This window comes from Cupressus sempervirens, chromosome 5 (genome assembly GCF_028749045.1).
Source record: "Cupressus sempervirens isolate cs-2001-9-10 chromosome 5, ASM2874904v1, whole genome shotgun sequence".
Classification (NCBI taxonomy): domain Eukaryota; kingdom Viridiplantae; phylum Streptophyta; class Pinopsida; order Cupressales; family Cupressaceae; genus Cupressus; species Cupressus sempervirens.
In genome coordinates, this window is record NC_143122.1 from 314063271 (window position 1) to 314074282 (window position 11012).

The window sequence follows — 11012 nt, forward strand, 5'->3', positions numbered from 1 at the left end:
GCATCACTACAAGGCATAAGTTTTCCACAGCCGCAATTACATAAACGAAATTTATCCCATCACCTAGCATGACTGACATGATATAAAAATTTAAATGCGTAGTAAGCAATTGCCTGAATATTATGAACCGTTCGTTGCCATAGTTTGTTAGCTTCTTTCATGATGCCTACAGTTTCTGCGTAATCTATTTACTTTCCAATAATGGAATCAGCTGTTTGAAGATTTCAAAGAAAAACTTTTCTATGTACGTGCAATCTAAGCCCTACATTGACAATTATTTTATGACATTTACAAGTTCTCATGTGTACATTGACAATTATTTTATGACTTTTTTATGACATTTACAAGTTCTCATGTGTACTAGGGTTTCTGAATGATTTGTCTATTCAGTAAAGCTTTGAATTTCTTGCGAGCGAATATTCGCTGGAGAAAACTTGTGGCCATGTGCGTCTTAAATATACAGTCATATATTTAATATAAAAAAATTCAGCACATCTACAGTAAGCTTCTTCTCTGTTTAAAGTAAATAATGAACATTTCATTTATTTTATTTTATTTTTCACCACGCCTAGGATAAGCTTTGAAGTTCATTTGATGCAAATATCTTATGGAAAAATAACAGTCTGCTTTCTGTATCGAATGCCCTTTTATCAATTCAAATTTTCATTCTCATTAAACATATCACGACATCACAGGTCTCTGAGCAATCTTCTTTTTCTACAAAGTAGATGAGATCCAAGCAAGAAAAAATATCGTGTGTGTGTGTTGATCTGAATAGCACATATTGGATACTCTATCCTGTTGGGACTTGCGCATAGTAATTTTTCTTCTGCCAGGCTTGAAATTGTTGCAATCAAAACATGAGAAGGGAAAAATTAACTGGCCTGGAAATGCTTGAGCAATTGTTCTAAGGGTGTGAAGCTTGGCTTGACAGCTTCTATGATTTAACCTGCTTGCAGCCATCAAAAGGACTGTAGTCGAACAGTAATTGTGAGCCCACGAGAGTATATGGCTTCTCTGCAGACACTCCATTTTTGAGATCTTCCAGTCAGCTAAACTGCCTTAGAAATAATTGTGGTCCTTCAGATGTTTCAATTAGAGGCAGGATACGTTTTTTGGGGGAGCCTACACAGCAAAAAGCAGGCCTCATGTCTAAATGATTGAGATAACGCATACAAAATATATTAAAATGGTGATAAAAATTAATCTATTCTCAAAAAAAAAAAAAGCAAATTCATAATCTTTTTCCCTATGTTTATAAGTCTTTAATTATAATACATTAAATATAACAATTAGTTTATAAATAGCATATTTTATAGATTTTACTCATACATTAATACATTTTTATTATTTTGTTATTTATTTTATTTTTATAACTATTTTTTAACTAAAAATTCCATCATTTTAGATCAAATGTAGAGATATTATTATAGAATTTTTATATTCATAATTTTAAAAAAGATACTCTTACTTATTAGCTATTGTGAATGGATCTAACAAATATTTTTACTCAATTTAAGTGTTATGTTGTATTTAGGGACATCCGCTTATTCATTTGAGATCATGAGTTATAGAAGAACTTATCATTAAATATTTATTGAAGTTCTAAGGAAAATTATTAACTATTTATTGAAAACATTAAAGAAATTTATGGAAGGAATGTATCAAAAAGCCTAATACTAGCTTGGTTGCACGCTTGTTTGATAATTTTCAATCTTCCTCTCAAGAGTTGTAAGGCTAGTTTAGTAAAGGTCTAACTAAAGGGAACTTGACACTTGCAATTTAGAAAATTCCTCAAAGTTATTCTTAAACATCATTTGTCCTTATGCACATCCCAAATTAAAATTGTGGTGAGTGAATTTCAATAGTATAACACAAATCAATTTGAATCCATGATTTGTAATATATGTACATAAGTTCAAATCTAAATTCGTGGACATCAAGTTTGTATTCAATTGAGAAAAAAATATCAATATACAAAATCTAAGATCTTCATCTACGCAAGCCATAATATTATAACACCTTAATGAATCAATTTTCAAACTTTATTGTAGCACATTCCCATCAACAATTTGAGGTAAGTACCATAAAATTTTAGTAATTCTAACTATCCATCCATCTCTCTACTCTAAGTCAAATTTATAAATCATTGTAATTCAATTGAATTATATTGAGTTGATTTATATACAAAACAGAAATTACTTACATTTTTATGGACCCATCTTTCATATTAGAAATCCAAATGGATTGTAATCTACCTTACAAATAATATAAAATGAACACACCTAATTATATTACAATATGCATAATAATTGTATTACTTTTATAAAGAATTTTAAAAGGCTCTCCATAAAACTACCATAAAGGAAAATTATTATTAAACTATTTGAGAATACATAGTGATATTGGTTAGTATATTAATGAAACAATATTTATTAACTTTGAAGAGTTGTCTATGTTAGTTAACATATTGTTCCCTTTTGATATTTCCTTGTATTTTACTCTAATACCTAGTTGGTGGGAAATAATTATTCTCATCGGTTGGAAAGCCTTAGCTATGCCATTAGACTCACTTTTGAATTGCAAGGTACAACTCCCTTGTGTATGAAATATGCAATGAGTTTTGTCTCTATCCTAATTAACAGGGGTATGCTCTTAACTCGAGAGCAGTAGAGGTAATATCCAAACCCTTCATCTCCACAAAGGTTCAAGCAAGAAATTGGCTTGCACCTGAATTAAGTCTCACTCACAACTATGAACGAGTTAGATCCCAAGTCTTTCCTCTAACTAAACATGAAACTATGACATTTCCACATACATGATTCAATTAATGCGGTTGATTAACTTCTACACATGCAAATGGACGGTGAAAGGAATGCAACCAAATTGTAGTATCACTTTGATTACCACTAACTTCATATTGAAAGAAAGGTTCAACTTCATTTTGAATTCAACGTCATTCAATTCAATTTATGTCCATTCACCATATGCAAAATATAAAGATAACTAGCTAATTGAACAATAAACCCCAGGTAAAAGTCTCGAGAATCACTCGATTATCTCAATAACAAGGGAGAATTTCACACCAAAAAGTGTTGACCCTTTGTATTAAGTTTCAAAAAGATATGTATATATAGGCCCTTCATATTATGGTTGTTAAAATTTTGGAGAAGAGGAGGGGGGAGAGGAAGAGACACTGTCACTTTTGGTGGGGAAATGATTACAAAAACTATGAAGCTAAATCGCCATCATCTCCTTTGCCATCTCCTTTGTCTTGTTATGATTTCGTTAGATAGCTTTTCATAGTTTTTAGGATGGTTTCCAAGTTAAGGAGGAGGGGGGAGAGGAAGAGACACTGTCACTTTTGGTGGGGAAATGATTACAAAAACTATGAAGCTAAATTGCCATCATCTCCTTTGCCATCTCCTTTGTCTTGTTATGATTTCGTTAGATAGCTTTTCATAGTTTTTAGGATGGTTGCCAAGTTATCCGCATTAGGAACGAGCATGTTGTCAAAGAAGACTACCCAATAATTATGATCATGCTTTAGCTTGACAAGTGCATCTAACCTTTTATGCATTTTATTCACAGCCTTGGCTAACATCCTCCTATCCAAGTCAGTAAGCTTGTGAAATTTGGAGACTCATAAATTAGAGGGATGTATGAGGTCAATGGTGTAGTCTTGTATGAAGTCTTCATGTGTTCAATATCGACAACCTCCCCACTCTTGATGACATGGGACTCAATGTGTAAACTACTTAGGTATTTTTATACTATCTCTTCTTCCTTCTTCATGGTCTTGCTTACCTTGTTCCAATGTTTTTCTACTCTGATTAGTTTCTCCTTTTTAAACTCTAAGGATTGCATCCAATTCATTAGAGGCTCTTTCCCTATCTCAAAATCTCAAGGTTGACTACATTGTCAACCTTAAGACCTGTGACCTCTTTAGAAGACCTATGCATTCTTTATACTTATCAAGGTCTATCTTTAAAACCTCGAGGTCTTTGAACACTACTCTCCTTATTTCAAGATATCCTTGCAGAGGTTGCCAAGCTTCTCTATTATGGATAAGCCTCTGACCTTCATGTCTTCTACCCAGCTATATCCTATTTGTCTGAAATGCCTCTCCTCCTACAACCTAGCAAGTAGAGCTTTATTTTCCTCTGTTGATGGATCAAATTGCTTGGAAATTGAGGAATCTCCCAGGAAAATGGCAAGTGGGTTGAGAAGCTAACAAATTTATTATGAGAGCTCCTTGTTAGAATCCTTCAGATAGGCCTCAAATATCTTTAGCTCCTTGAGCTCTTCCTCCATATGTTGATTCATGAATTTCCACATCCTCACCATTGTCTCATGTTGGGGAGGGCCCATATCATGTGTCTACACATTAAAATTTGAGGGGGAGAGGGATGCCAAATCCCCTTCTCCTTGATCTTGTGCAATCTCCATGACCACGTGACTAGTGGTGATGTCTTTCTCAAGAGTTGTCAAAGTGCATGACTTCTTCACTTTTTGAATAGGGGCAGATGGTTGAGCTACTTGAACGATCAGATCCTTTTGAGGGGTACTCTCCTCTGCTCTCTTTATTTTCTTCTCTAAGGTGTACTCTATCCACAGTTGGCTACCAAAATATTCAACTAGGACGAGAAGGAATCTACATCAAAATGCTTTCTTAATCCTAGGTGAGTGGACTTCTTCTTGGAGTCGAAAGGAAATACAATTGATTTAGGAGAAATGCTAGATACATCGGCTTTACCTGGGTCACATTGGCTTTGAGGTGTCTTTATTTTTGTGTATTGTTACTGTCTCCATCAAAGGGTTGGCTACTGCCAAATCCATCCAAGTTGATCACATGTGTGCCAATATCTTTCTTTGGCTCTTGATCCTTTCCCTTATCTCCTTTATCCTTCTTGACTTCCCTAACTGCCCCGATATTTGGAGCCAAACTACTTCCACATGTTGGTTGGATAGGCATGTTATCCTTAGGAGGTTGGTATCCTCCACCAATGATTTGTGTGGGGCCTAGTGTGAGAGCCGAAATGGTTGCAGAGCTAGTGGTGGCAGTAGTAGGGGAGTCATGTGTCGGATTAGAGGTCGAGGGAAATTCCCTTATTCTCTTCTTTTTAGTATTGGTCCATTCCACCCACTTGTATGTCCTCTTGATGATGCCACTCATCAACACTTCTAGAGTTTGAGGTGTCAATCCAAGGGGTGGGGTGGAATCAATTGGGGTATCCTTGATCTCCTTTATGTATGTTGACAATTGCATATGCTACCCTTCATCCTCAATTCCCTCAACATCAATTTTCACCTTATACATTTTTATTTTTTGAATTAATAGCCTCGAGTAAAATTTCTCTTTGCTTTCCAGTTCAATGGTGCAATCAACCCAGTAATCTTCAAGTTCATGAAAATGCCTAAAGCTCAATCCCAACTGCAAATTATCTCTAACATAGTTCACTGAGTCAAACTTGAGCCTTAACACCTTATAAGGCTCTAGATTATACTTATTCTTGAATGCCTTTAGCATATTTTTTTGCATTCGATCTTGATGCACACGAATAGGCTCCAACAATATGTTTTAGTCTCCCCATTTTTAATCTTTCATCTTGGAGTCAAGTCAAGTGAAAGTGTGTTAAATTCCAAGTCTAGGTTGCCATTAGATGGATTTTCTTCTCATCATCTTCCTTTAGGCCTACTTCCCAAATTTTTGGGATTTCCTTGCCTCACCTTCTCCCTAACCCTTCATTGTTGGATTCATGCAATTTTGGTGTATTCTAGTCTTAGGTGATTTAGGACTAGGAGGGAGTGTTGTAGAGTGTCATCCCTTGATGAGAAGAAGGCCAAGACTCTATTGGATCAACCCAAGATTTCCCAAGTAGGCCATTTCAGAGTTTCACCTCTACAACTACTCCCGATGTAGGAGGAGTAGCCTACAAACTATTTTTTGATAGAAGATGCCTTGGTTAAATATAGTTCAAATCTAATGATCCAACCCCCATTTTATGCAAATAAGTATTAGATGAAGTTTTTGAAGCAGTGCTCCAAAGACATGAAGAGCCATTGTGGAAAATGATGATTTGCAGTGTGCCAATGCACTCGTGACTGCGGTCTCCCAAAGGAGCACTCCAAAATTCATTTCTCTAACAAGGTAAAATTGAGATATAAAATGGCTTATTCAAAGAGAATATTCACCCAAATATCTTGACAATGGGATACTCTAAAGTAATAATGCTTTAGTATAAGGCCTTTTTCAGAAAAGATAGAAACAAGCTTCTCCAACCCAGAAACATACTCAAAATGCTACATCTCCAAAAAGGTAATTTTAATGCACTTTTGGGTAGCAACTTATTTTTACAAGGTGAATATTCATGTAGGGATTCTACTTATCTACTTCATAAAGGTATCTAAGACAAAATAAGAAGCCTAAGCATAGAGGTTGTATAAAAAGTGAAGTATTGACTCCTCCACTTGTAGAAGCACACTCAAATTGGTGTGTTTCTAACAAAGGGAAATTTCCTCATTATAAGGCTTTTTGGAAAAGCAGATTAAGGCCCACTCCTTTGAAATAAGTGAAAGAGAGCACTGCAAAAAGAAGTAGAAAAAGCTTCTCCCCAAGGATCATCAAATAAGGTGTTTTTCTATGTAAGGCGGATTCTCACCTCTTGAGCTACTCTTCTAAAAGCTAATGTTAAGAGGGAGAATCAAAAAATCCATTTTTTCAATACACTAGAGCTTGAAGGTTAAACCTTTTGTGTAACCTCCCATTAATGTTGGATTTGATATGAAATGGAGTCATTAACCAATTGAATTAAATAAAAATTCAATTGTTGCACCATTAATGGAGAAATCTGAGTTAAGGGGTTGTTATTCACTCATGTAACGTGGTAAATTCAATGCCCAACATTCAAATTTGAATTCAATAAGATTGAATTGTTGATAAATTCACTTCTGCATATTGCAACTAGCACAATTTTATGATTAGCATGAGATTTATTGCTTTACATGTGATATTATATAGTGAATGGTCAGAAATATTGGTGGAACTCATCACTTGCCCAAATTAGTGAGTGAGCTTAAGAGTTATACAGACACATCCTTCAGATTTTATAACCTCAAAGATTTGCATACATGACTCAAGAATCATCCCATTCATCTTATCACTCTATAGCTCAAAGAGAGTGGGCTTGTGGAAGCTACCAATTTTCCAATGGTCGTCCAATCACCTGAACTCGTCAGGAAATTTGCATAGCCCAGTATGATGCATAATATAAGAAAATTAAGATGCACAACATCTCTATCTTGCTCATGTTCAATAGAGGTCTTATGCAAAGCACATTTGGTATTCCAAACAGGGTGGAATACTATGATATTGACTTTGGATCATCTGCCTCCATGTTCAATGAGAAAAAGACTCAAAGGCGAGGTGACATTTTGACAACATGGTTCCAACCACCGAATAGCAAGAAGAGTAAGCTCCCAAAGATTTTGTTCAGAACTAGTATGAAGCAAGAAATAGTGGATATTTTGGTCCTATTGTTAAGACTGAAAGGACATTAGTAAGTCCTTAATTTTATTGAGTGTCATTTCTTTATGATGCAAGAAATATGTGCATATGGACAGTACAATGATTGGGCTTAAATCATTTGTGATGAGTTGAGTAACTAGATGAACTCAGAAAAGGCACTCCAATAATTTTATATGTCATCATATTTGGTATACATTCTAACAACCCATTATTTGTGGTCGGGCTTGCCAAGAATTGAGGATTTTAATGAAGAGACTAATGTTTATGAATTCTATCCATGTTTGCAACTGGAGAAAAGCTATGAGGAGTATGTGAAGGTGAATGATGACTTCACCATGAGGCTATGCAAAGAGCTACAGGGGTGTCTTGAATGAAGATTTTCACCAAAGGCAATTTCAATAGTGATCCAATTTGGGTGTTGCTTCATTCAATTCCTGGCATTCTCTTACATCTAAACTAGTGCATTTGATGGCTTTCCAAAGAGGTTCCCTAGGTACCCTGATGACAAGGTAGTACTAATTGAATTATGTAGATAGGTTTTGGAATTTAATACCTTGTGCTCAACTATTAAGAAAACAAGAATTCCTTTCCCAATCATTGTAGGATCATACTCTTGTGCATCCAGCTCAGACACAATGAATTTAATTAAGGTCTTTGAAGATAAGATCAAATTGAAAGAATATGAAGTCATTAGGTCATAGTATGATCTATTGAATTATGTGAAGGATCATCTACAACTTGGCTCCAGCTACAAGCATATGCTTGATAGTGAGGATTACTGGGTTGATTGCTATACTGAGTTTTAGACCAAAGAGAAGTTTTGGTCTAGACTCACTATAGAAGAATTTAAATTGTACAAAGTGAGCATTGATGTTAGTGATATAGAGGAAAATAATTACTACATGAGGTCCTCTACCTATAAGAAAGAAATCAAGGACACTCTCATAATATCAACTCCACCCGAAGGTCCCATGATAGATTAGACGAAAATCCTAATGGATGGCATCATTAAGTGGACCAATAAGTGGGTAGAATGGACAAGAGCTAGAAGAAAGAGGACAAGTGCTACAAGATCATTTGTAGGTGTGTCTAGTGGAGCTCAAACTACATCAAAAACCACTTCTGCCACAATGGACACTACTTTAGCCTCTATGGGTCCATCACAGTCTATTGGAAAAGGAGCAGTTCAGCCTCTAGAAAAGAACATACAAGTCCCTCCTACTTGTGGAGGAGGTTCTCTATCTCATACTAGTAAAGTTGGAGATACAGAGGCAAAAAAAGATAAAGAAAGGAGAAAGAGAAAGATCAATCAATAGGAAAAGACACCTCAACCATTTTGGTAATCAATCTAGATGGAGATAGAAATCAACCAAGTGATGGAGATGGTTAAGATGGACAAGTGCAGGAGACTCCTCAACAACAAAAATAGGAGAGAGATACTGATCAAGGTAATCTACTCGCACTTTCTATGACTAAAACAATACCTTTTCCTTTCTCTAATAGTGGAGACACCCTCGGTTGCAAGGAAGTTGTTTGATCCTTCAACACTCTAGTCAGCATTGAATTTCCTCACAATAGAGTCATGATTGGAGGAAACTATTGATAGAAAGAAGAGAAGGATGGAAGATAATGCTCCACCAAAGGACCTAATTGCACAAGTCATGTAGCAACCTACTCCATGCCCCAAATTGAAGAAGAAAAAGATGCATGCAGCCTTGGTTATTGATGTAAATATCAGGCATATGGGTGTGGAGATTGCTGAGTCACAGAAGGAGGGGAAGATTCAAGAATTAACTCTAGGTGATTTCCAAATGAAGACAATTGACATAGGGAAACCAATGCATGATTCTATGGTCAATATATGGAAATCAACAAATGAGAAAATTGAAGAAAGATTAGAAGAACTGGAGTTGGAAAAAGCAACATTGAAGGCCGCCAACAAGGAATTGACTGAGTATATTAGAGCAATGCTTGGACCACTTTCAGGTGTGTTGGTGGATGGTGCTACTACAAGTACCTTTGATCTAAACGCAAAGGAGAACAAGAATTTACTTGTGAATGTATAGTAGGAGAGATATTTTGGTGAAATGGGCTAAACATGGATTGAAAATATGAAAATTGAAGGTCCTCCTTTAATTGAGAACCTTGGCAACTTGTTGTCGAATGCTGATAAAGTAAAGGACGAAGTCAGTAGTCATCAAGCCTCTATGCAAGATGAAGCTCAATAATTGGTAGAAGGCCTAAATCTACTACAAGAGGTAATAGATATGAAGAATGATGTAGCCATCAGTCATGGTGTCCTAAGAATAGGGACAGATCTATTACACCACTGGAAACAATCAAGAGAGTTCAAGAAAGAGATCTTGGAGAAATTTGAACAGGAATTGAAAAGTGTGTGTGATGATGTGAAGATCATGGAGAAGGTCTACATGTATCTAAAAGATCTATACATTGAATCCCAAGTGGCTCCTAATAAGTAATTGGTAGATATCCAACATATGAAGGCCAAGTTCCTTTGCTTCATTGAGGAGACCAATAATCCAACCAATTATCAAGATTCCAAGATCTCAAAGCTGATGGTAGTCAACAATTCTCTAAAAAGGTCATCTAATAAGCTCCAATCTAAGGTTTCCATGGTTGAAGAATTGATAGAGGACCATCACAATTGGATCATCAAGACTAACAGTGTCTATATACCAAGTGTCAAAGAGTTGAAGATGGTGGTTGATGTTATGAAGGCATATAAGGCCAAGTCCATAATGCCTAAGAAGAAGAACTAACATTAGTAGAAGCATTACACTCTTTTGAAAATTCTCATTTAGTTTGAATTATGACATATGCATCTTTCCCTCTCTGCTTATCTTAGTTTATTGTAGCCATATATGGCGTTTCTTCTCGCATAAATGTATTTTATAATGAATGACTATTAGTCAAATTTTAGGCTATGCCTCTACAAGCTCTCTAATGTGTAATGATGAAATGTAACTAGCCAAAACTTTAAAAGGGCATATAAATATAATCTTTAAAGATGAATGCAACATCGACAAAATTTTGGTGTGAATTGGCTTAGTAGGTTTGTCTACTCGATTTTCTGTGAATGTTTGTCATTTGTTTCATGTTAGATTAGTTTTCTTTGGAATAAAAAGACAATTGTATGTGATGTTGTTAATTTCTTATTGATATGAGTGTTAGTATAGTATTGATAATATTAGCAGACTTGGTATTGCTTTTCATGTGCAATTTTTTTTTTTTCTTAGGGATGCATTGCATCACATAGTAGTTGCATGTTCATTCCAATGGCTTGGAGTAGGTTTATTTATTCAGAAATTGTTCAAGTCAGGGTAGACTTTGAGTTAGTGTAACTTGACAGGGTGGGCTTTATATTAGTGCACCATTGAGTCTTTATCCGTCTTGTTGTTGTTGCATTCAGATAATGTAATCATGCATGGTGTATTGTGAGATTATAATTGAAATGAGTTGGGAA

The 11012-nt window shown here is 35.4% G+C and overlaps 1 protein-coding gene across 3 annotated transcripts in view; it reads right to left on the bottom strand.

Moving 5' to 3' along the window:
- The window catches only part of EMB1030 (Alanyl-tRNA synthetase, class IIc), a 154771-nt gene extending 153617 nt beyond the window's left edge, over positions 1-1154 (bottom strand). The window contains exon 1 of one of the 3 annotated variants that reach the window (XM_089830001.1): positions 885-1154. Coding sequence is in view for 2 of the 3 variants with exons in the window: in XM_089830000.1 (XP_089686126.1) it covers positions 881-1032 (152 nt within the window). In the remaining variant the exon portion in view is untranslated. Of the gene's footprint in view, positions 1-880 lie in introns of all 3 variants that reach the window. The other 2 variants (XM_089829998.1, XM_089830000.1) reach the window with 2 other exon arrangements.
- Between the last annotated feature and the right edge of the window lie 9858 nt (positions 1155-11012).